The sequence below is a fragment of the Thamnophis sirtalis genome, unplaced genomic scaffold, assembly GCF_051295495.1.
Source record: "Thamnophis sirtalis isolate CommonGarterSnake01/CBP01778 unplaced genomic scaffold, rThaSir2_p1.2 scaffold_7, whole genome shotgun sequence".
NCBI classification, from domain to species: Eukaryota; Metazoa; Chordata; class Lepidosauria; order Squamata; family Natricidae; genus Thamnophis; species Thamnophis sirtalis.
The window spans coordinates 2,568,813-2,595,568 of record NW_028261387.1 but is presented as its reverse complement, the minus strand read 5'-3'; the positions used below and the strand labels follow the sequence as shown (position 1 = coordinate 2,595,568).

Genomic DNA, 26,756 nt, shown 5'->3' with positions numbered 1-26,756 from the left:
CTGTTTGTTTTTCAGATTCACCTTTTGACAGCATGGCTTTGCATCAATAAAGATTGCCTAAAATACAGTGTTTCTCAACCTTGGCAACTTGAAGATGTCCGGACTTCAACTCCCAGAATTCCCCAGCCAGCATTCACTGGCTGGGGAATTCTGAGAGTTGAAGTCCGGACATCTTCAAGTTGCCAAGGTTGAGAAACACTGGCCTAATGCAACCTATTGCTATTGCTATCCCGAGTGGGAATACAGTAGTAATTTCCAGAATTAGTCAAATTGTTATTCTAATATATTTGGAGGATTCCAGATGGTGATGAAGTGAAGAATATAGAACAATGGAAATTCAATATAGTAAAACACTGAAAAATACTGTAAAACAGAAATATGGAATTAATCGGAAACGTTTGAATATATTGTCTAACATTAATATATCAGAGCAAAAGATTAAAAAAACAACTGTTTTATGGAAAATATCAATGCGCAATTGGTGTGGTTGTGCCTTAAGGAGTTAACACGGACAATTTCTGCTCGCATGCTAAAACAGACACCGGAAAAGAAATAGAAAGCTGGACGGGCATAACAAATGATGTAACAATACAGGCGTACAGTTGAGAATTAAGATTAATAAAAATAACTGCTTTGACTCATGTGGTTACATGTTCACAAAGAACTATCGCTGTTTTGTTTTCACACAGAAACTATTTTTTTCATGTAAGGGACAGTTTCAAAGCAATGTGGCAACTTTTGCCAGTTAACTTTTAGAAACTGGCATTCAACGTGCCAATGTTTATTGCTTCCAGACCAAAACAAAGCCTTAACATGCTTCTCCAAGTTTTCGTGCAGAGGTTAAGAAACATCAACTGTAAACGTTAAGGCACAAGGGTTAAATAACTATCATTGAGTAATAATAACTGTTTTACACTATTGCTATTTTAAAAACCTCATCAAAATCCTCATCCGGAAAGAACATGACTGTTCCTTTATATATTAAATCAACAATATTTTTTTTTCATTTTCATTCAGCCAATATTCTCATGTTTTGAGAATAAAAAATGTGATCACGATATGTGGTGGTGAGAAAACAGGAGGTCCTCGACATACAACTACAACTGGGCGTGGAATTTCTGTTGTTAAGCAAGGCAGTTGTTCAGTGAGTAGTGCCCAATTTTATGACCTTTTTTGACTTGGCTGTTAAGGGAGTCATTGCAGTTTAAGCGAAGCGAAACGTGGTTATTAAGCAAATCTGGTTTTCTTTATTTATTTTGCTATTGACTTACTGTATATACTCGAGTATAAGCCTAGTTTTTCAGCCCACTTTTTGGGCTGAAAAAAGCCGCCTCGGCTTATACTCGAGTCAGTGAAAAATTTGCCCGAAATGGAGGAGAAAAAGGGGCGGGGCCATGCCGCTGGGTGACGCTCGTGAATGGCCCAGTGCCCCTGTGAGTTTCCCCTCCCTCTGTGTCAGTTTGCCGCGCAGCGCGCACCGCACCATCCCCCCTCCTCACGTTCTAATGTAATGCAGGGCTGTCTTACGATTCCCCTTCCTCCCCCTCCTGCCGCTCTGCAACGATGTCCCACCTCCTCCTTGTTATGGCAAGCAGCCACATAGCGATGTCCCACCTCCTCTGGTACAGTGATCCAATGATAGGAATCACTGTGCTGTGTGTCATAGGAGGCGGGACATCGCTCCCGCGGCTGCACGGCACATCATCATCACAGCGGGACATCAGCATCATGAGGTGAGTGAAGTATTTCATTGAATACACCGTTAGTTTACTGTTTTTCTTTGAAATAAATATTCAAAAACATTATTGGTATCTATTTTTATTTTTGAAATTTACCGGTAGCTGCTGCATTTCCCACCCTAGGCTTATACTCGAGTCAATAACTTTTCCAGTTTTTTGTGGTAAAATTAGGTGCCTCGGCTTATATTCGGGTCGGCCTATACTCGAGTATATACGGTACTTGGGTAGGTCACAAATGGCGATCACATGATCCTTTCACTTTCACTTTCTCCATGTAATGAATTTCTAAATTGGCTGGAGCAGTTTTTTGGGCCATGAAGGGTTTGCAGATACCTAGCCCAATTTCCATTCTAAAATCTGCCATTATTCTCAACAGGAGGGATTACAGGAACTTTTGTTTACAACAAAATAGTCTTTTCTCCAGATAGACGTTATTTCTGCTCTTATGTGAGACCTTATTTCATCTATCACAAAAATATCAAAGTATCTCAGAAGCAGTGGTGGGTTTCAAACTGTTTTGGAAGCTCTTCTGTAGGTGTGGCCTGCTTTGTGGGAGTGGCTTGCCAGCTATGTGACCGGGTGGGAGTGGCTTGCCAGACATGTGATTGGGTAGGCGTGAGCAACTTGTAAAATGTGGTGAAACTCACTTAACAACGCTCTTGCTTAGCAACCAAAATGTTGGCTCAGGAACTCTGACATTTGAAGCACGCAAGTCTTAAAGCTGTCAAGTTACAAGACCCTCGCACCCCTAACCCTTTAGGAAAAAAAAACCCTAGGGGTAGTCAAACTTGACAGCTTTAAGACTTGTGGACTTCAACTCCCAGAATTCCTCCTCCAGTCATGTTGGCTCAGGAACTCTGGCATTTGAAGCACGCAAGTCTTAAAGCTGTCAAGTTACAAGACCCTCGCACCCCTAACCCTTTAGAAAAAAAACCCAGGGGTGTTCAAACTTGACAGCTTTAAGATTTGTGGACTTCAACTCCCAGAATTCCTCCTCTCGCTCTTCATCTTGATGATGTGCGGACGGGCGGGGGGGGAGGGAGCTGGAACCGGTTCTAAACGGCACTGTAGATTTGTGGAACCTCTTCTATAGAAGAGGTTAGAACTGGCAGGAACCCAGCCCTGCTCAGAAGTGACACCAAAACAGGAAAATCTGAACAGCACTTCTGAATATTGACAAGTCTAAATGCAGTATAATGTGTAGATCTTTACTTCATTGAATCTAAAAGAGGTTCACTCTAAAGTACTAAAAATTTTAATGTAGTATGCTATAAATCATCTTGAATTCACTGTTGGACATATGATTTTAGACATTTTATTGATTAAAATTTTAGAAATAGCTATATACATCAGATCACATATGTGGATTTATATGTACTCTAAATTTTAAAAATCCAGACACTACAGTATATTGCTAGTTACCGTACACGTCTATGAACAAGGTTCATTTTAGGATAAATACATGCGGTTTTTCACTGTGCCTGTAGCTTCCTTGATAAACGATGAGATTTAAATCCTCAGCAACTAAAATTTATCATGAGTCTCAAGCCCAGCAAGAAATCATAACAGCATTTCCAAAAGTGCCTCTTATTTATGTTATGCATCTATTCCACCATCTGATATTATTGATTCTTTTGAAAGTGGTAAGTATATGAGTGGGCATGATGATTTCCTGACCTACCATAGCTATAAATATCAAATGGATAGAAATAATAATATATGGATTATTGGAAATAAATATTGGCAATGGATGCAACAAGCAGTTCGGATGTTTCGCACAGGATGCTACAGACGGCTTTAAGCATGAGAAACCTGGTTTCCACTATCTGCATAGCCAGGCAGCCTAGTTTTCTCTTCTATTTAGGATTACAGTGGTACCTTGGTACTCGTTGTTAATTGTATTCAGGATGCATTCCAGACACAACGAGTACCAAAAACGATGAGTTCCACACAATTTTTCCCATAAGGAATAATGTAGTTCTAACTTGTGCACTGAGTACCGAACAAACGATGAGTACCAGGACAAAATATACTGAACAAACGATGAGTACCAGGACAAAATGTACTGAACAAACGATGAGTACCAGGACAAAATGTACCGAACAAATGATGAGTACCAGGACAAAATGTACTGAACAAACGATGAGTACCAGGACAAAATGTACCGAACAAACGATGAGTACCAGGACAAAATGTTCGCATCAAAATGTGTTGAGTACCAAATTTGATGAGTTTCAAAGCAGTTGAGTACCAAGGTACTACTGAATTGTTTACCATATAATATAAATCTAGGAAACTATTTTTTTTTAATCTTAACCACCCTTAGCTAAAACAAGTCAACTTCTCCACAAGTGGTAACACTGAAAACCTTAACATCAGCCCTGATAGCCAAGAACAGAAGTGAAAGCTATTACCCAGGTCACACACTGTTCGATAGAAATTGAACGTTATCTAAATAAAATAAACAAAACATGGGAAAAAAAGAAGTGAAAGCTATTGAATTGTTCTTCATCAGGCCCCCAAAACGAGAGAAATGGCAAGTGCGTGTTTTCCAAAATTCCCTGCAATACATTCAGCCACCAGTATGAGCAGTAAGAGCCGAGGTGGTGCAGTGGTTAAATGCAGCACTGCAGGCTACTTCAGCTGACTGCAGTTCTGCAGTTCGGCGGTTCAAATCTCACCGGCTCAGGGTTGACTCAGCCTTCCATCCTTCCGAGGTGGGTGAAATGAGGACCCGGATTGTGGTTGGGGGGCAATATGCTGACTCTGTAAACCGCTTAGAGAGGGCTGAAAGCCCTATGAAGCGGTATATAAGTCTAACTGCTGTTGCTATTGCTATTGCTATCTGCAGTTCGGCGGTTCAAATCTCACCGGCTCAAGGTTGACTCAGCCTTCCATCCTTCCGAGGTGGGTAAAATGAGGACCCGGATTGTTGTTGGGGGCAATATGCTGACTCTGTAAACCGCTTAGAGAGGGCTGAAAGCCCTATGAAGCGGTTTATAAGTCTAACTGCAATTGCAAAAAGCATGTAGGTTTAGCATGAAGGCTGTGCTAGTGCGTTATGAAATCCAAATAAATCATTTTCAATGTAGCATGTTAGCAAATGCACAGGGGTGGGGAATCGGGGGTGGGGAACGATCCCACTTTTATGACTTCAAGATGGCTGGCTCAGGAATTCTGGGAGCTGAAATCCACAAGCCATAAAGGGGCTGTTGTTCCCCACCTCGGATTTAAGTGATAAACACAGGAAGTAGGGCTGGATCACATCTCAAGTGCTAGTCACGATAATGGCTCTACCACCACATGTTCAAATAGAAACATTCTCTGTCAACGTGGCACATTTTGCACCAGTTGCAAATTGCTAGTTAACATTCAAGGGCAACTCAGAATGCATTGCAATACTCAAGATGAACTCTAACCAATAAATCCATGAGGATCACCCAGCACTCTCAAATTGCAAACCTGTTTTTTCTGAGGGTAGCCCCTTCCTGAACAAGCTTCATATAAATACCAAAAGGCGGGGAAGGTCCTTACAAGCAGCACCTCCTTCTCAGAATTTAGTTTCAACTTGATCTTCCTCATCCAACCCATTATCTAAAATAGGCTATCATCAAGGGTATGATAGCAATAGCAATAGCAATAGCAGTTAGACTTATATACCGCTTCATAGGGCTTTCAGCCCTCTCTAAGCCGTTTACAGAGTCAGCATATTGCCCCCCCAACAACAATCCGGGTCCTCATTTTACGCACCTCGGAAGGATGGAAGGCTGAGTCAACCCTGAGCCAGTGAGATTTGAACAGCCGAACTGCAGAACTGCAGTCAGCTGAAGTAGCCTGCAGTGCTGCACTCTAACCACTGCGCCACCTCGGCTCTATAGCAATAGCAGATAGACTTATATACCGCTTCATAGGGCTTTCAGCCCTCTCTAAGCCATTTACAGAGTCAGCATATTGCCCCCAACAACAATCCGGGTCCTCATTTTATCCACCTCGGAAGGATGGAAGGCTGAGTCAACCCTGAGCCGGTGAGATTTGAACAGCCGAACTGCAGAATTAGCAGTCAGCTGAAGTAGCCTGCAGTGCTGCATTTAACCACTGCGCCACCTCGGTGTGTGACTTCAATCACACTCAGGCACTAAACCAGCTGGATAACCTTGGACCAATATCATCTATCTATCTATCTATCTATCTATCTATCTATCTATCTATCTATTATCTCTCCCTCCCTCCCTTCCTCAATATTTTATAAATTGGAAGAGGAATAAATTTCTTCTTTCATGCTGTCATATCCACAAATTCAAGCAAGGGGGAAAGAAGCCTTAAAGAACAACTATGCTCAATCATTTAATTAATTTTATCCTAATATTTGACAGACTGGTTTAATAACAACAACACTGTCTGAAACGGGATTACTTATACTACTAAAAACCATGGAAAAGGATGAATGTTAACAATATTTTTTTTAGCTTCTTTTAATATTTGGTTTTGTGTGGGCTGGGAATTTTGGGAGATGAGGTCCAGTTTCAGAAGCCTGGAACAGCAAAATTGCACTAATGGAAATGATTTGTAAGGATAATTTAAAAAAACAGATACTCAGCAAGCTCATAAGAGCTGCAAAACAAGAACCCCAGAGCCCCGATATAAGCCACTACCGCATTGGCATTAAAAATGAATTAGTGCTAGAGATGTTGATGTTGATGTTTATTTTATTTATATGCTGCCCTTTTCCCCCGAAGGGGACTCAGGGCGGCTCACAACTCAAACCAAGGGAGGGGGATACAAACAAAAATTAAAGCGACACGCAACAATACATAATTTAAAACACACAACAGTCATACCATTCGAGACGGGGGCAACAGTTCTTTAGCCCCAGGCCTGTCGGAACAGCCAGGTTTTAAGGGCTTTGCGGAAGGTCTGGAGGGTGGTGAGGGTTCGAATCTCCACGGGGAGTTCGTTCCAGAGGGTCGGAGCAGCCACAGAGAAGGCTCTCCTCCGGGTAGTCGCCAGTCGACACTGGCCGGCGAATGGAATTCGGAGGAGGCCTAATCTGTGGGATCTAATCAGTCTAGCGGAGGTGATTGGCAGCAGGCGGTCTCTCAAGTACCCAGGTCCAATACCATGAAGGGCTTTATAAGTGACGAGAAAGTTAAGATTTTCCCACCCGTTGCAGGAAGTAAAGCAAGAGAACAAAAATGGAACTTGGGAAGGTCTGCGCTTTCCGGCAAGCCAATAACAAAACAAACCATTATTAAAGGTACAGAAAAGGCAGATGATTCAGCCAAGAAATAATTTCCCTTTTTTTTGAAACTTAAAAGTTGGAAGTATTAATGCAGGCTGTAAATCAGGAAGCTGTAGATTACTGTCCTGTAATCAGGCAGAAATCTTGGTTAGAAGCCAGAGAGAGAGAGAGAAAGAGAGCATCTTGGTTTCTCAGTAAGCAAAGCCTCCTTGGGGCAGCTGCCAGAACAAGAACGGTTTGTCTCTCTGAATATTTCACTCCCATTTTACTCCTCCTTACCTTGCTATGATATTATCCAGCAACCACTAGTTAATAACCCAGAAGAATCATTACAACCTCCGGTACTGAATTCAAGATAAATTCAGTCTATTTTATTGATCTAGTGTTACAATTTTGCTTTGTGCCTAGACCAGAGGTGAAATTTCTCCAAACCTATTTCCTATCAAAACAATGGGAAAAGGATCAAAAATTGGCTGGAGGCAATAACAGGGGTTAAAATAGAATGGAAACCTACAGTTTTTTTTATTAGGAATTATGTCTGCAAAATACAAAAAAGAAATCCAGTATTTAATACTACATATAATTACGGCGGCAAGGATTGCCTTTACCCAGAAATGGGAAAAACAAATTAATTCCAAGCGAAGATGAAATAATAAGAAAGGTTATGGATTGTGCAGAAATGGACAAACTAACTAAAGAAATCCAGGGAAAGGAAGAATCAGAATTCTACCAGATATGGGATAAATGGTATAGGTGGATGGAGGAAAGAAACAAGAATCAAAACCATGGGTGCCAAAATCGTATTCTCTCTAAACACCACTTCCAAACTGGATTGTTAATGTTCAGAGAGCAAATGAAAGAGGAAAATCGGAATTAAATTATCTGCGATGATAAGACAGAAAGAAATAATTAAAATATGTTAGAGATTTCTATGGGGATGATAGCGAAGTTGTAAAGTGGAGCTGCCATTAATGCCAGGAAAAATGAAGAAAAAAAGATGTTTTACATGTGGAAAAATTGTAAGGCTGCAGGTGTGAGCAGTATAACTGAAGAAATGTTAAAATATACATGTGACTATGAGATTTGTTTATGTGTGAAGACTGGATCTGCCCTGATGTATGGAGGAATAGTAACAGCATTCATAAACAGAATGCCAAGAAAAGTGATTGTTAAGTCTGCTAGTTTGTTAAGTCTGGCTGGGAAAATGTTTGGCAGAATTCCGAACAACAATGAACAAACTTTGGGAAATATAGTATATTATAGGCTGATAGGCTGCAGGAGATATGCAGACCAAATGCTTGCTCTTCTGCAAATCCCTGAGAAATGTATGAATATGAGGAGGAAACCTTATTGTAAATTTAATTCATTAAAGATAATGCCTGATAAAGTGAACAGTCATAAAGTTTCAAATGCACTAATATGTTGCAGGTTGTTGCTGAATATGAGTAGTGAATAATGGAATAGAGGATAATTGTAAGGATGAGTATATATGGCAGAAGGGAAAATAATTGAATTAGGAGTAATAATATTACATTTATTTAATAAAAGAGTTTACATTAAATCAAATTTAATAGTCCTCCTCCTCCTCCAACTTACACACAGATCAGTGGTGGGTTTCAAATTTTTTTAGAACCTCTTCTGTAGGTGTGGCCTGCTTTGTGGGAGTGGCTTGCCAGCCCTGTGACCGGGTGGGAGTGGCTTGCCAGACATGTGACTGGGTGGGAATGGCTTGCCAGACATGTGACTGGGTGGGCCTGAGCAACTTGTAAAATGTGGTAAAATTCACTTAACAACGCTCTTGCTTAGCAACCAAAATGTTGGCTCAGAAACTCTGGCATTTGAAGCATGCAAGTCTTAAAGCTGTCAAGTTACAAGACCCTTCCACCCCTAACCCTGTCCATCATGACAGAAACCCAATATTTTTACTGTTGCCTTTGTTACACAAATACTACACACACACACACACAAACACACACACACACACATATATATATATAATTTGAGGTTTAACTTTTACATTTGTATATGTGCTAAGTCTGACTGGGAGATTGCCAGCAAAGCCACTGAAGATGGTATTCTGGGGTGGAAGGGAAATGAGTTGATGTGACATATGGGCAGACAACCTGGGAAAGCCTTTAGAACAGCTGCACCAGACTTCCAAAAAGACAACTCTCCTTTTTAACACACTGAGAGATGGACCTGGGCTTGCAGTAACACACTGAGCTCCTTGTTTTTTTTAACACAGCCCTAACAGATATCACAAGTATTTACTAACATGATGACAAATTCAAGACTCGAGCTGCCAACAACTCTAATGAATCAGTACGTTTCTGCTGCTGCTTGAGAATTTGCACGCCTAATGCCCTATGCAAATGATTTGTTTTTACGCACACCATAATCTCTCATCGCCTTGTAAGCATCGTATAAGGAGAGATGTGTTAGTGTCTATGTGGGCAAGAAATCAGGCAGCACTTTTTCTGATTAATTTTTTTTTATTCAAACACATCGTCCTTCATGAGCTGCAGATAGCCCTCTCTACGCAGGGGTGGGTTTCTCGCCCCGTTCCAACCAGTTCGGTTGGAACAGGGCCGGCGGCGTCCTCGTGCACACGCACAGTGCACGCATGCGTACTAGCGCCTGTGCGATGCTCCAGCTGCTCCTGGAGGATCACGCAGGCGCTGTATGCGTTCTGCGCATGCGTGGAAGTGCAGAACTCATCAAAACCGGGTAAGAAACGTGGGCGGGCGGGCGGATCCTTCGGCGTTCCCGGAAGTTACTTACTTCCGGGTTCGCCGACCAACCGGTTCGCAGGGACCACCACGAACCGCCTGAAACCCACCCCTGACTCTACGTATCAGGTGAGATGCAGCTCGCGGAGCGCTTATGCTTTTGAATAACATCTGTTAGCAGGTTCTGATCTTCCTCATCAGGTGGGACTGCTTCCAATCATATTCCAGTCACCTGTAACTTTCTTCTCTTTTAATTACGGGAAAAAGCTATAGGATCTCGCTTACAAAGCAAGGAATATCTAGAGGATCATTCACCTCATCTCCATACAATACAAATGAGTATTTCATTTTAATGGAGATCCTTGGACATCTGCAAACTCTATTCACATATTCTTGGAGTAATGTAATTACTACTGCAGCAACATTGTGCATTGGACGGAGAATCATTTACACAAGTGTTATTGTTCCTCAGGAAAAACACAGTGGTTATAAGAGCGCATTGTGTTTTTGGTACAACCTGCACAGCATGCCTTACATTATAGCAAGATGGAAGCCAGCTACACAAAGGTGACAAATATAATGCTGTTATAATATCACAAAGCAATGTTTCATCCCGATTTCTGCAGGAGGCCTGGCCAACTTGTGTCTTCTTCCCAAAACCCTTGGGCCACAAATGTTTAGCATGTGGGTTTTCACCAGGTTACCACATCAAAATTACCACACAGGAGGAATAAGTATGAAAACAACAACAACACTGGCTTATTGTATTTGCTTTACCATAAAAATTATGTGAATCAGATTTCAATAATGTACACCTTTTCAAATATCTACATGCTGGCTGGATTCAAATAATGTCAAAAAGAATCTAGATAATATTAAGTGAAAAGAAAAGCATATAATTTAGAAAACAACCAGAGGTGGGTTACTGCCGGTTCAGCCTTGATCGGCCGAACCAGTAATAGCGGCAGCGGAAGGCTCCGCCCACTGCCTGGACACTTCTGCGCATGCGCAAAAGTGTCATGCACGCAAGAGCGTGTCCGAACTGATAGTAACAAAATTGGCAACCTACCACTGAAAACAACAATTATTTAATTTAAAGGTGCAAAAATAAATGCAATAGGAAACATGTATATAACATGTTATGGGTTTTTAAAATTCTTTTATTTTTATTTTTCTAACACCCATGCAATAATCCCATGAAACATGTTATTTAATTAGTTATTTTTTTGTCCACAGAGGACACTGAATTGTTATGTTTTTAACATACACATAAAAAGGCTTTTACAAATTCAATTTTTTTTATTAGATGGGATCTGATTTGTATTCATATTTTAGCCCAGAGGTACTTAATGTAGCTAACAGTAAAAAAAAAAAAATGTAAATAGCATCAGCTAATAAAACCGTTCGATGATTGATTGATTCAGTCAGAAAAGGCCTAACTGGGAAGGAAAGTCTTAATTCCTTTCTTAAAAGCTGAAAGAATGGGACATCAACACTCCTTCCCCTCTCCCAAGGAAGTGCAGTTCCTAACTAGGGATGACACAGGAGAAGGTCCTTTCCTATCTGATCAACAAATGTATCTCAGAAAGTAAAGGTTTATTTAAGAAAGCATCTCCTACTATCTAATATTTCATCAGGTTCATACTGAGATAAATCCCAACACCCTAAACCAGTGTTTCTCAACCTTCCCAATGCCGCGACCCTTTAATACAGTTCTTCATGTCGTGGTGACCCCCAACCATAAAATTGGTTCCTAAGACCATCGAAAATATGTGTTTTCCGATGGTCTTAGGCGACCCCCTGTGAAAGGGTCGTTCGACACACACCCCCAAAGGGGTCCCGACCCACAGGTTGAGAACCACTGCCCTAAACTTTTAAAATTGGGGGGGGGGGAGGAATCAAATCTTAAATTATACTCGGAACTACAGCAATCACCAATAGGAGCCCTGGTGGCACAGTGGTTAGAATTCAGTACTGCAAGTTAACTCTGCCCACAGTCTGGAGTTCGATTCTGACCCTCTCAAGATTGACCCATCCTTCCAAAGTTAATAAGATGAGGATTCAGACTGTCGGGGGGGGGGGCAATATGCTGACTCTGCAAATCACTTAGAGCACTATGGGGCAGTATATAAGACTAAGTGCTATATAATCCTTTCAATGTGAGCTTCCAGTATCACGTTTCAGTTAGTAGCATACTGACACATATACAGGGGTGGGTTTCAGGCGGTTCACGGCGGTCCCCACGAACCGGTTGGTCGGCGAACCCGGAAGTAAGTAACTTCCGGGAACGCCGAAGGATCCACCCGCCCACCCGCATTTCTTACCCGGTTTTGACGAGTTCTGCGCTTCCACACATGCGCAGAACACATACAGCGCCTGCGCGATCCTCCAGGAGCAGCTGGAGCATCGCACAGGCGCTAGTACGCATGCGTGCACTGTGCGCGTGCACGAGGACGCTGCAGGCCCCGTTCCAACCGAACCGGTTGGAACGGGGCGAGAAACCCACCCCTGCACATATAGTACCAGTATAATACTACATATAATACAGACATTGTATATTGCTCAAGGGCAGTCTTGCGCAGAGCATATGCGGTAGCCAAGCTAGAATGCAACTAAGCTATGGGTTAATTATTGCCAATTCTGACCAACTCATAAAAAGTTCTAGCTGGCATAATTGAAGTGTGCAAACATACTCAACACAACCACACCACCAGAGAATATAGACATAAATGAGTCAAAGAGCAGTCTAACACCGCTGATCTGAACTTCCAGGAGTACAAGCCCAACCAGAATAGACTTTGTTTCCTACTGGCCAACAGCAGCTAACTTATAAAAACCACAATGACACATTTTCTATCAGCTAACAGCACAAACCCTGGGCCTGGGGCTAGCCACAACCTCAACGCATGCACGCTTGAGACTGTATTTCCTATCCATTGTAAGAGTTTATAGTAAACTACTATAAGGCTGACAAACTGGTAGAAACTTTGCTCCTGGTAGAAAAAAAAAAATAATGCAGCATAAATGACCGGAAACAGACCTTCCAAGATCATTATTTTCTCAAATTGCTCTTAGCTAAAAGTGGAAGCAAATAAGAGGCATGATGATATTTTTCCTAATACTAAAAAGACAGTGAAAGTACCGTATTTTCACGACCATAAGGCGCACCGGATTATAAGGCACAGTATCAGTTAACGGTAAATTTTCAACCTTTTTTCATATATAAGGCGCACCGGATTATAAGGCGCACTGCCGGTTTTTGATCAAATTTTAGGATTTTCAGTGCGCCTTATGGTCGTGAAAATACGGTAGTTTATTTTGTAACCTCCTGTTTAGTGAAAGGGTTCTAAAATTAATGTATAAAATATAAATAATTAAGGCAGGAAATAAACAATTCCTTTAAGGGACTCAATGAAACGAAGGTCTTCTCTCCAGACCACTTGTTAGGTGTGTGTGTGTGTGTGTGTTATATAATATTTTTTCTTATATAAATAAGAAAAAAGAGAAGCCATCAAAAGAGAAAAAGAAGAAAAAAATTGGTAGTGTGAAAGCTTGTGGGTAGAGTACATATATACAAACAGATGGAATCTTATGAAAAAACACAAAGATTTTAAAAACCTGTTTTAAATCATTTGTCCAAAATGTCACTTCTAAAAAGACAAAGCTAATAGCGGGCTGCTTCTTTCCCCCAAAAAATCTCTGTTGTTGTGTCAATTTTTCAGCCGTAGTAATTTCCCACACTTAAATAACACTGAAACGTGAGTTTTTGTTTCCAGTGTGTTGTGAAACCATCCTGAACTGAACAATAGGAATTAACTCCTTTTTCTTATTTGCATCTGTTTAATGCTTTAAGAACTATGGGGAATAAACCAACAGCAAGATTCACTATAAATAACTGTTGACAGCCTAACTTGCCATCAGAGATAATAATGTGTGTCAATTTATTTACAACATTGCCAGCCCAATCAGAAAAAAGTGTTATTAGATACCATACTATCACAGTAGAATATATTTATTTATTATTTATTATTTATTATTTATTATTTATTATTTATTATTTATTATTTATTATTTATTATTTATTATTTATTATTTATTATTTATTATTTATTTATTCATTCATTCATTCATTCATTTATTTATTTATTTGACTTATATACTGCTTCATAGGGCTTTCAGCCCTCTCTAAGCGGTTTACAGATTTTTAGCAAATTGAGTCAGCAAATTGCCCCCACAGTCTGGGTCCTCATTTCACCCCCCTCGGAAGTACTGCAGTCAGTACTTCCGCTGACTGCTAGTTCTGCAGTTCGGCGGTTCTAATCTCACCGGCTCAAGGTTGACTCAGCCTTCCATCCTTCCGAGGTGGGTAAAATGAGGACCCGGATTGTGGTTGGGGGCGATATGCTGACTCTGTAAACCGCTTAGAGAGGGCTGAAAGCCCTATGAAGCGGTATATAAGTCTAACTGCTATTGCTGTTGCTAAATTCAATACATGGGCGTAAGACATTGCTGTGGGAGTTCAATGTTTAGCAGAGTGCTGGCACGAGGGAAGATAACAGAGGGATCCTTCAAGGTGCAGGCATTGGTGTAGAGAGAAAAGAGTAATGGAGAGAGCACACAGCCCTACGGGGGTCTCCTGTGCTAATTGAACTGATAATCAATGTGATTCTACCTAACTTCACCGGCTGCTTCCTATCTGTCAGAAAGTTTATAATCTATCTACAAGGGTGTTCAGGCACAGCTAGTTGAGTCAGCATAAGCAACTTTTGCCTTTCCCATCTGCAACATTATTTCTTCACATAAAACCCATTTCTCTCTCTCTTTGAAAATGAAGAGATTTGGGGTGAAACCCAATATTTCTTACCTTCCTTATAACACAGATTTTCTGCTATAAAAGCTACGGTTTGAGGAGACGCTGGATATTTGATGCTACTCCTTCAGCAATCAGTCTGCTCAGTTAGGCAAGGAACAATAATGGTCTTGGCCTCATGACAAAAGGCCATATAATGCCCAAAATGTCAACTAAAACTTGCTTTCGGCTCTCAAGAGTTCAAAATTGCTATTCTTCTTCCTTAATACATCATTTTATTTTATTTTATTCATGTATGTCATATATTTAACTATATAAGGTTGACTCAGCCTTCCATCCTTCCGAGGTGGGTAAAATGAGGACCCGGATTGTTGTTGGGGGCGATATGCTGACTCTGTAAACCGCTTAGAGAGGGCTGAAAGCCCTATGAAGCGGTATATAAGTCTAACTATTGCTATTTTAGGTACAGGAGTGTCAAACTCAGGGCCATGGGCCGGATCTGGACTATGGGGTGCTTAAATCCGGCCTATGGGGCCACCATGGAAATATAAAAGAACCGGGCCACAGTGCCTCTGGTGGCCAAAACAGGTGTGCCCCCCCCCCGTGGCCCATTTTTGGTCTCCATAGCATCCAGCAGCACTCTGCTGGCCAAAAACAGGCGGTTTGAAGGCCTCTCAAGTTTACCGGTTTTGGCTGTAGGAGGCCATTCAGGCGATAAAAATGGCAGAGGGTTTTGGCTGGCAGGGTGCTGCAGGAGGCGTCCGTCCCATCTCCCGCCCCGTCCCCCGCCAGCCCGCAGCAGAGAACTATAGTGCTGATCCAGCCCCAGAAGAAATCCAGTTTGACACCCCTGGTACAAGATAACAGGGTTTGTTTCTAGCTCAATATACTTCTGAAATGATCAAAACAATCCGCTTTGAGATTGAATCAACTGTTTCGATTTCAAGACAGGGCATACACTGAATAAGAGGCATTTCCATGCTGGGGACTCCTAACCAAATAAGGATGGCTTACTACAGGGGTGGGTTTCAGGCGGTTCGTGACGGTCCCCGCGAACCGGTTGGTCGGCGAACCCGGAAGTAAGTAACTTCCGGGAACGCCGAAGGGCCCACCCGCCCGCCCGCATTTCTTACCCGGTTTTGACGAGTTCTGCGCTTCCATGCATGCGCAGGATGCATACAGCGCCTGCGCGATCCTCCAGGAGCAGCTGGAGCATCGCACAGACGCTAGTACACATGCGTGCACTGCGCGTGTGCACGAGGACGCCGCCGGCCCCATTCCAACCGAACCAGTTGGAACGGGGCGAGAAACCCACCCCTGGCTTACTACTACTTTTTTCCTAAACAATATCCTAGGAAACGTTTGATTCCTACATTTGTACATAGAAATAGGACAACGTGTCTCTGTCCTGTTCATAAAACATACCGAACAGATAGCTGTCTAGCTTCTGCTTAAATACACCCAGTTACTACTTCTCCAGATAACCCAGTTATGTTGCTCTGAACATTCAGATTTTTTTTTCTAACGTTCAGTTAGAAATTGCCTAGTTTAAAATCTTTTATTTCATGTTCCACATTCTCTAACAATAAAAAGCAGATCTTGTGCTTTTTTCAACTGTATTTGAAGAGTGATATCATATCCCTCCAGTCTTCTCAAGACGTAACTTACCCAGCTCCTTCACTACCTCCCCCACTGTCATCCTTCTGTCTTCCTTGTCTGGATCCTTAAATTATGGTACCCAAAACTGAATGGGATATTGAAGAGAGTGTCTAATAAACACCAAATAAAGGAGAGCGAAAATGTCTACAACTGAATTTGCTTTCTGCAACCATATCACACTTCTGATCCATATTTAGCTTGAAATCAATTTTAATGTTACGTCATTCCAAAGACACCCACGGTATAATTCATACGGTTAAGCAATTTTTCTCCTCAGGAAGACTTTTTTCATTTAATTTATTGTGCTTAAATCACAAAGTGAATACATGGCAGGTGTTTTCCCCCACTCCTCAGAATTTATGATAAGGCATGTCAAAGGGCATCCAGTGCATTCAAAGTTTGCTTTTATTATATGAAATGAAAATAAATTCCAATCCTGGCGGCATAGTCTTAAGAAACCTAAAGACTCCTTCTAAGCAGATGAGATTGTATAGCACAGTGTTTCTCAACCTTGGCAACTTGAAGATGTCCGGACTTCAACTCCCAGAATTCCCCAGCCAGCGAATGCATTCGCTGGCTGGGGAATTCTGGGAGTTGAAGTCCGGACATCTTCAAGTTGCCAAGGTTGAGAAACACTGGTATAGCAAAAATCTGAATAACATCTACCCTCATCTATATTTTTGAGAACAAAAATGCATTAAGAAAAACAATAATCCTAAAAAGTTCTTTAGAGAAAGAAGTTCATTTTAAAAAAAAAACTCCTTCAGAACTTTGAAAAAAGTAGAATGGTTTTAATTCATATTCTAAAGAAGCCTTCTTCAATTCACTGCCATCCTCAAAAGTCAGAAAATGCACATCTAGAAATTAGTAGATTGGAGAAGCCTGTTCTAAAAAAAAAATCAGACTAGCTACAGGTGATCAATTACTTGGTTCCCTGGTCTGGAAAAAAATATAAAATATCATCAGGTGACCATCAGGAATGATAAGAGATCTCTCTTTATAATTCAAGTTCAGTAGAAGATTGCCTTTAAAAAATATTCATTCTCTTTTACACTGAATGAGATTTTGTATAACATATGAAATAAACGCTTATATAATACATTAAACTGTAAATTAAACACACCAAATTTGGTTGTAACACACTAAGCTAAGTCAATTCTGGTACGCATCCATTGTTGCTATTGTGATTTATTGTGAGCTTGCCTCTTCAGACAATAAAATCTTAAACTCACATTAAAATAAGCCATGATGAAATTGTTTAATTTTAGTTTAGCATATTTCACAAATCCAATTTGGATTTTATCTTATAAAACCAGGATTAAACTATGGCTTTACACCTGTAGAGTATTAAACAATGACAGTATATGAATCAATTCTCAAAAAAAAAAAAACCATGGTAATATTCTTGCAATCATGGCCTATAAAAATATGGAACAATATTTTCACTAAAATTACAAATAAAGCAAAACACACTGTGAAAAGTTAAAACAACTGCAATCTTTGAGCAAAAACTACACCAAGTGTATGTCACTTTAAAAATAGGCAAGAAACAACCACAATTTCTTAACAAGCGTGGTTCAGATAATGTGTATTGCCTAGATATCTAGTATCATCTAGCAGCTGAAGGAATATTACTTATCAATGCAATATTTTAAAAAGTTGCCTTTCTGCCATGTAACCAGATGTAAATATTTCAACAGGCTTTCCAAAACAATTCAAACATACTCAATACTGATAACTAAATACAGGATTTTTGTTTTGTTTTTGCAAATAAGATTAGAACTCCAGTCTGTATCAGTAAACCATTTACAGAGGTCTCAATAAAATAAATGGTTTTAATAATCAGATATTCAACAATATCACACACAACTGAATTTATGAATATCGGCTAGGAAAAGAGCAATGAAACATAACGAAGTTATTACGTTATAAGTCTGTGCTTATAGGTATACAGAACAAATCACATAGAACAGTGGTCACCAATCTTTCGGACCTCAGAGACCACTAAATTCGTAATTTTAAATCCCGCGGACCACTAATATGAATTTTTTAAAAAGATAAATAGCCTTTAGCACAATATAAAAAATGTAAATAATTTTTCTGTGGGGAGAGAGAGATGTTTACTCAGAAGTCTAACTGAACTTACAGTCACACACATAGAAAATTGTTGCACAAAACAGGAGTTCAAAGATATGCTTGAAATATGGTTACGTTGGACATAATTGGAAATTAACATGCCAATGTTGCAATATAAGTGGCCCACTGCTGAGAACACTTTAGACGGCATCCTTTCAGCAGCTGATTATCTCCAAATGGATCAATATAAAAAATGTTTCTTAAAATGCCATCCCAGATTAGTTTTGTATTTTTCAACTGAACTGTCAATACAACTTGTTTTGCCTTTTCTATTTTTTTTTTCTATTTTTTTTTTTTTTTTTTTTTTGCAACAGGCATCATGGACACGCTCACTTTTTCACAAATAAGCTTGTGTCCTTACAGTAGATCAGTGTTTCTCAACCTTGGCAACTTGAAGATGTCCGGACTTCAACTCCCAGAATTCCCCAGCCAGCATTCGCTGGCTGGGGAATTCTGGGAGTTGAAGTCCGGACATCTTCAAGTTGCCAAGGTTGAGAAACACTGCAGTAGATCATACAAATAAAGGAATATTACTCAGAGAATATATGTACGGTATACGAAGAGCTAGAGAAGTGGTTAAGAGACTGATTGAGAGTGTTTCCTCTTCCAAAGTTATTAAAAATGAAAGTATAGGGAGTCCTTGACTTGCCGCCACAATTGAGCCCAAAATTTATTTGGCTTATTAAGTGAGTTTGCTCCATTTTGTAACCTTACTTTCCCCAGCTGTTAAGTGAATCACTATAGTTCAGTGTTTCTCAACCTTGGCGACTTTAAGTCCTGTGGACTTCAACTCCCAGAATCCCCCAGCCAGCTCAGTCCCCAAGGTTGAGAAACACTGCTATAGTTGTTAAATTAATCAAACTGTTGTTAAGTGAATCTGGCTTCCCCATTGACTTCAGAAAAGGCCGCAAAAAGGGATCATGTGACCCCCAGGAGATTGCCGCCATCATAAATATGAGTAATTGCCAAGTATCCGAATTTTGATCACATTACCATAGAGATGCTACAATGGTCGTAAGTGTGAAAACTGGTCATAAGTCGCTTTTTTCAGTGCTGTTGTGACTTTGGACACTAAATAAACTGTTGTAAGTAAAGAACGACCTGTAGATGGCATTCAGTCATGAGTAAACAACTTGTAGCTACGTATGGAACTTGTCACAAAATGTTCCGCTTCAGACTTCTGGCTTCCCACTGGCCTGAATCTTAGGATGATATCTTGACTATAAAGAAATAGATCTATGGTCCCCTGGTGCCATTAATGTAGGAAATCGTCAAGTCTGATCCTCATCAACCAGCTGATCCTCTAATCCAGTGGTCTCCAACCTTGGCAACTTTAAGACCTGTGGACTTCAACTCCTAGAGTTCCTCAGCCAGCAAAGCTGGCTGAGGAACTCTGGGAGTTGAAGTCCACAGGTCTTAAAGTTGCCAAGGTTGGAGACCACTGCTCTAATCAACTCAGTGGTTTTCAATCCATGAATAAGAAGAAAGCCTAAGCAATCTGCACAGGATCTCTGGAAAGAAGCCTCACTCTTTCCCTCTCTTGAATGAAATAAAGATGTAAAGAAGTTGAGATACCTGCGGAGTGTGTCATAGATAAATGCACTAATGCGCCTCCCAGCCAGGGCCGGATTTTCCTATAGGCTGACTAGGCTTCCGCCTAGGGCCTCCAGATCAAGAGGGGCCTACATTCAAATTGTTAGCAAAATTAAAATTACACTATTCTAAAAACACTGAACACTAAAACACTGAACCGAAAATAAGGAGAAATTCTACGCATAGGACTCATAAACAAACATAAAAATGTATTGGTTAAGATCGTTCCAGCGCCGTGGCAGTTGGGGAGCCCGCCCACTTTCCCGGCACCGGCGGTCGGGCGAGAGGTGCGGCTGCTCCCAGTAGCTGCCCCGTCGACGCGGAGCCCACCAGCGGCCAGGCAGGTGAGGGCGAGGGGGGTGAGCCGGGCAGCTGAGCGCAGCAGGGGAGGCGGCTGGCCTCGCTGCCCTTGCCGCAGAGCAGAGCCGCCCTCCGTCGGGAGGCCAGCTATATATATTGATATATATTGATATATATCACAGTAATGATGTATTTTATTGTCTCTCATGTCATTTACAAACTTAAAAATGGGAGGTGAAAGGGCCTCATAAGTGGAATAGCCTAGGGCCTCTTTTCATCTAACTCCGGCCCTGCTCCCAGCCTTCAGGATCAAAGAGATTACTTATCTAAATTTCAAACTACCTAACCCTTTAATTCTTTCTCAGAAACACATTGTTAATATTATCCTACTGTAAAAAACGGTTGCAAGCATTGCCATACAGAGATGATGAACATTAAGTACTCAACAACTCTATATGAATCAACGTCATGCAGTCCTTTTTTTTTAGCAGAACTGACTGTCAGGTCAGCAACTTAAAGACCAAGGCTGATCTTGGAAATTAGAAAAACATCAGGAGAGTCGCAGACAGATGTTTTGTAATGACTAACAGACTTGTCCACAAATCAACTGCAATGGAATTGGACAATCTCTTGTCCATTTCAGTGGAAATAAATTTTAGTCATAACAAAACAACTTAAGATCCTCGAATTTGCAGTGGTATGACTGGAGTTTTCATGACTCCTTCCCCTGTGCCATGCTTTTCACTACGAATATCGGTAATTTATTTATTTGCATCCCAACTTTATTAGGTGGCGCAGTGGTTAAATGCAGCACTGCAGACTACTTCAGCTGACTGCTAGTTCGGCAGTTCGGCTGTTCAAATCTCACCGACTCAAGGTGGACTCAGCCTTCCATCCTTCCGAGGTGGGTAAAATGAGGACCCGGATTGTTGTTGGGGGCGATATGCTGACTCTGTAAACCGCTTAGAGAGGGCTGAAAGCCCTATGAAGCGGTAGATAAGTCTAACTGCTATTGCTATTTTTACAAACACCTGTGTTTCCCCAAAAATAAGACATCTTATATTAATTTTTGCTCCAAAAGATGCATTAGTTCTTATTTTCTGATTAGGTCTTATTTTCAGGAAAATACTGTATTAAATGCATTCATCTGGCTGACAATCTTAACTGAGAGTTATTTGGGGGGGGGGGCTTATATCACAAGCATCCTTGGGGGAAAAAACATACTAGAGCTAACATTCCAACTGGGTCTTATTTTCAGGAAAACGGGGCAACTCAAAGCAACAAACATATCCAACACATTTTTGTCTCCTATTTTCCCCAACCACAAGCTCCCTATGAAGGTGAGTTAGGCTAAGAGAGAGTGATAGGTTCAAAGTCACCCAGATGGGTTTTATGGACTTGAATTCATGGTCTCACACTTTTTAGCCGGTTACCTTAACCACTAGACCAGTGTTTCTCAACCTTGGCCACTTGAAGATGTCCGGACTTCAACTCCCAGAATTCCCCAGCCAGCGAATGCTGGCTGGGGAATTCTGGGAGTTGAAGTCCGGACATCTTCAAGTGGCCAAGGTTGAGAAACACTGCACTAGACCCAACTGATTATTTCAGCGGGCTTAGCGCTAGGCAATAAATAAGTATATCGTTTTAAATAATAAAATTTTAAAACAATAGACTTTTACAATTTTGTAAAGTTTGGAAGCGAAGGAGAGAATTACCTTTATTTCTTGCTCCAAGTTTATTTTGGCTCAATGGTTCTTGACGGGGGAAAAAAAGTGTAGAAAAAAATACTGACTTTGCAGCTCATTCAGGCATAGCAGGAACAAATTCTTACCGGTGTCCATGAAGCTTGTATACATAAAGCCGCATCCCGCTGGAATTCACTCATAGGTTGCCTGGACAAGCTGGCTTGTCCAGGCAACAGGGTTCCAATTTCTGACAGGTTTCTGGCTTTGGATGCCAAAAACGGGCAGACAAAGCTGGCTCCCTGCTCTACGTGGACAAGCCAACTATCAGTAGCATAATGGGGGCGTTCTAAGCGTGGCATGACAAAACCGCGCTCGACTAAAGCGTGCCCAATTAAACCGCGTCGCTGACGTCATCAACAGGGCGACAACAGCGAGCGCGGAGAAAGAAGGGCGCTTTAAATAGCGCTTTGAAAGCAAGCTGATTCAACTTAAGGTAAGGATTAGGTTTAGGGTTAGCTTTAGGGTTAGGGTTAGGTTGAGGGTTAGGTTGAGGGTTAGGTTTAGGTTTAGGTTTAGGGTTAGGGTTAGGTTTAGGGTTAGGTTAAGGGTTAGGGTTAGGGTTAGGGTTAGGGTTAGGGTTAGGGTTAGGGTTAGGGTTAGGGTTAGGTTTAGGTTTAGGGTTAGGGTTAGGTTTAGGGTTAGGTTTAGTGTTAGGTTAAGGGTTAGGGTTAGGTTGAGGGTTAGGTTTAGGGTTAGGTTTAGGGTTAGGGTTAGGTTAAGGGTTAGGGTTAGGTTTAGGGTTAGGGTTAGGGTTAGGGTTAGGGTTAGGGTTAGGGTTAGGGTTAGGGTTAGGTTAAGGGTTAGGGTTAGGGTTAGGGTTAGGTTTAGGATTAGGTTTAGGATTAGGTTTAGGGGGGTTAGGTTTAGGTTTAGGGGTTAATTTTAGGTTTAGCGTTTACAGCGTGCTTTTTTCTCCGCGCTGTTGTCGCCCTGTTGATGACGTCAGCTACGCGGTTTCGTCGAGCGCCCTTTAGTCGAACGCGGTTTTGTGGTGGAACCGTTCTAAGAACAATCAAGCTTTCGTGGCTAAAGTTCTGACTGCAATCTGAGTTTGTCAGCATATGTCACAAGCCTCACGCATGCAAACTTGTAATATGGGTAGTCCTTAACTTACTACCACAAATTAGCCCAAAATTCGCAGGGCTAAGTGAGACAGTTATGTGAGGTTTGACCCATTTTATTTCTTGTCACAATTGTTTTAAGTGAATCACTGCAGTTGCTAAATTAGTAACTTGGTTGTTTAAGCGAGTCAGGCTTCCCTACTGCAGAAGGTGATCACGTGACCTTGGGACACTGTAACCATCATAAATATGAACCAGTTGCCAAGCATCTGAATTTTGATCACACGACCCGAGAGAGGGCGGGGGGTGCTGCAAAGCTGGGAAGTGTGGAAATGATTATAAGTTACTTTCTTCAGTGCCGTTGTAACTTCAAAAAGTCACTAAATAGCAATAGCAGTTAGACTTATATACCGCTTCATAGGACTTTCAGCCCCCTCTAAGCGGTTTACAGAGTCAGCATATCGCCCCCCACAACAATCCGGGTCCTCATTTACCCACCTCGGAAGGATGGAAGGCTGAGTCAACCTTAAGCCGGTGAGATTTGAACCGCAGAGCTGCAGAACTAGCAGTCAGCTGAAGTGGCCTGCAGTACTGCACCCTAACCACTGCGCCACCTCGGCTCTTGAATGGTTGTAAATCGAGGAATTAGCTTGTCTAGGCAGAATGGCAGTGAGTTTTTGAGAGATCTCTTGTTTTTTCATGCGGCTGAAATGATGTTAAAACTCATTTCCATTGGCTGGTCAAGATGGAGTAGTGGTCAAGAGCCAAGGTGGCGCAGTGGTTAAATGCAGCACTGCAGGCTACTGCTAGATCAGCAGGTCAGCGGTTCAAATCTCACCGGCTCAGGGTTGACTCAGCCTTCCATCCTTCCGAGGTGGGTAAAATGAGGACCCAGATTGTTGGGGGCAATATGCTGACTCTCTGTAAACCGCTTAGAGAGGCCTGAAAGGCCTATGAAGCGGTATATAAGTCTACTGCTATTGCTATTGCTATTGCTTTCTTAGAAATTATGTTATGTGCAGATGGGAAGCATATGGCCTTCCAGGTACTGCTAGATAAATTCCCATGAATACTGATAATTTCCCATGATGGCTAAGCTTAATGGAACTTGGAACCCAACAATAGTTTGAAGGTGGTTTCTTCAAATATCACACACAGCCAAGTCTTCTGAGCTTGCATTTAATAACCTCTTTGCAATCAGTGGGACTTTTTAGCTAGTGCTTCGGCTGAAATGCCACAGCAGCTCCATCCCATTTGCAACCTTAAAATTAAAATTAAAGACGCCAAAGCAAGATTGCAAGGCATAGCAACCGTTCTCACTTCTGTTTTGTCCGACTGAAAGATGCTTCTAGTGATTTCCTATAGAGGCAATCAAGGGATAAGTTCATAAAGGTTTTGAACTTCTCGATTTAGACTTTTAGAAGGCAGGAACCGTCCTTTTGTGATGCCATCTATTGTTACTGCAGATGAACAGTAATGCAAACGGCATTACTTCCTACAGGTCTCACTGTTTACATGACACAGTTCCTCTTTCATTTTCTCCTACTTGCTGATCTAAGTGATTTCAGGCAGAATCCAGCCAAAGGAGATTGTGGGGGGGGGGAGTTTTAATAGTACAACAATGTATTTTAATACTGCCCTGTATTAAATCCCTCTACTGCAGTGTTTCTCAACCTTGGCCACTTGAAGAGGTCTGGACTTCAACTCCCAGAATTCCCCAGCCAGCGAATGAAGGCAGTAGAGCCGTGTTTCTCAACCTTGGCCACTTGAAGAGGTCTGGACTTCAACTCCCAGAATTCCCCAGCCAGCATTCGCTGGCTGGGGAATTCTGGGAGTTGGAGTCCAGACCTCTTCAAGTGGCCAAGGTTGAGAAACACTGCTCTACTGCCTTCACGTGAAAAGTAACATCACCCAAGAGAAAAATAATCTTCTCCATCAAGAGGCTTAAAAGCATTAAGGAAATCCTCACCTTAATATACTCTTTGATTAATGATGTTAAGGTACATACAGCCTGTTTCCTATAAGAGCCTCTAACCCAGTGTTTCTCAACCTTGGCCACTTGAAGATGTCTGGACTTCAACTCCCAGAATTCCCCAGCCAGCGAATGCTGGCTGGGGGAATTCTGGGAGTTGAAGTCCAGACATCTTCAAGTGACCAAGGTTGAGAAACACTGCCTTCACGTGAAAAGTAACATCACCCAAGAGAAAAATACATCAAACCACATTCAGCATGGAAGTAGGTGGCGTATATTAGACTCTTATTATACATCCTCCCAATTATGGTACAACTGAGGTCCTTATTTCTAAATGTGTTGCTAGCTTTCTCCCCCCCCCTCGAAGGACTTTCCTTTCTTTATCCCTATCCCGCCATCCCTATCCCCCCATCCCTATCCCCCCCATTCCTATCCCCCCATCCCTATCCCCCCCATCCCTATCCCCCCATCCCTATCCCATCCCTATCCCCCCATCCCTATCCCCCCATCCCTATCCCCCCCATCCCTACTCCCCCATCCCTATCCCCCCCATCCCTACCCCCCATGCCTATCCCCCCATGCCTATCCCCCCATGCCTATCCCCCCATCCCTATCCCTCCCCATCCCTATCCCCCCATCCCTATCCCCCCATCCCTATCCCCCCATCCCGCCCCTTATCTGGCAAACCAGCCTTCCATCTGCGCTCCCAACCAGCCTCTCGCAACTCTTGGCCAAATCCAAGCAACTCTCGCTTAAGGCTGCCGGGGGAGGGGGGGAAGCCCACCACTCATCCGAAGGGACCTTCCCGGAGGCTGCGCTGCATCGGAACAAAGACATTACCCAGCCGCGCAGACGGGGATGGGGAAAGGCGCGCAAAGGGAAGGGATTCCAAGGCACGCGGAAGAAAGCCACGGCGTCCCTCTTACCTGGGACATCTGCGGTCTCAGGTTGATCTCCTTGAGGTTGAGGGCGCCCGGGCGCAAGTTGTTGAGCAGCTGGCAAAGCAGGACGCCGTCGCGGAGGGTCTGGGCCAGGTCGAACACCTGCGCCGCCTCCCAAGTCACCCGGTGGTTGACCGGCAGCACCCGGCACTGGATGAGCCAGTGGGCGCATTGCTTCCAAGGCTCCATCGTGCGCGCCTCTCCGCCCGTCCGTCCAGGCGCTCGCAGCCACAGCACCCAAACTCCCCAAGAAGCGCCGAGGTTTCCCCGAGCAGCTGCCGCGCTGGGCTCTCCCGTCCGAGCCTCCTTCCTGCCTTCCTGCCTTGCCTGCCTGCCTTTCTTCCTGCCGCAGCCGCTCGCCTCCTTTCCAGCCCGGCGCGCAGAGAAGAAGAGCAGCAGCTGAAAGGCGGCCCGAGAGGCTGAGCCTGCGGTTCCCCTACGGCCCCTCCCTCCCTCCAGGCGCAGACACACCGCCGGTGGAGGGGGAGGAAAACAAGAGCGCGTGCGCCCCCCTCCCTCCCTCCCTCCTTCCTTCCCTCCCTCCCTCCTTCCTTCCCTCCGCGCGCGCTTGGTCTCGAACCGGTGTCCCCCCCCGGTCAGCAGGCGCGAGGGGCGCTCGGCTCTCACGGGTGTGGGCTGGGGTCGTAGCAAACAGTCCCCAATTGGGTGGGTGGGAGGTCGAGCTTTAGAACAGCAACAACAACAACCAACACACAAAGGGAAGACAAATGAATGCTAAATCCCACGGCTGTCAACCAACAAGACCCCCCCCCAAAAGAAAGAGTGGTATGGAGGGGGGGGACAGTCATCACTTTCCGTGAAACAATTAATT

The 26,756-nt window shown here is 42.6% G+C and overlaps 1 protein-coding gene across 3 annotated transcripts in view; it reads right to left on the bottom strand.

Annotated features, from left to right (window-relative positions):
• The window catches only part of VAV3 (vav guanine nucleotide exchange factor 3), a 184,597-nt gene extending 158,475 nt beyond the window's left edge, over positions 1-26,122 (bottom strand). For all 3 annotated transcript variants that reach the window (XM_087719208.1, XM_087719209.1, XM_087719207.1), the window contains exon 1: positions 25,910-26,122. In XM_087719208.1, the coding sequence (XP_087575334.1) occupies positions 25,910-26,113 (204 nt within the window). In that variant the 5' untranslated portion in view covers positions 26,114-26,122. The remainder of the gene's footprint in view (positions 1-25,909) is intronic.
• Positions 26,123-26,756: the final 634 nt, after the last annotated feature.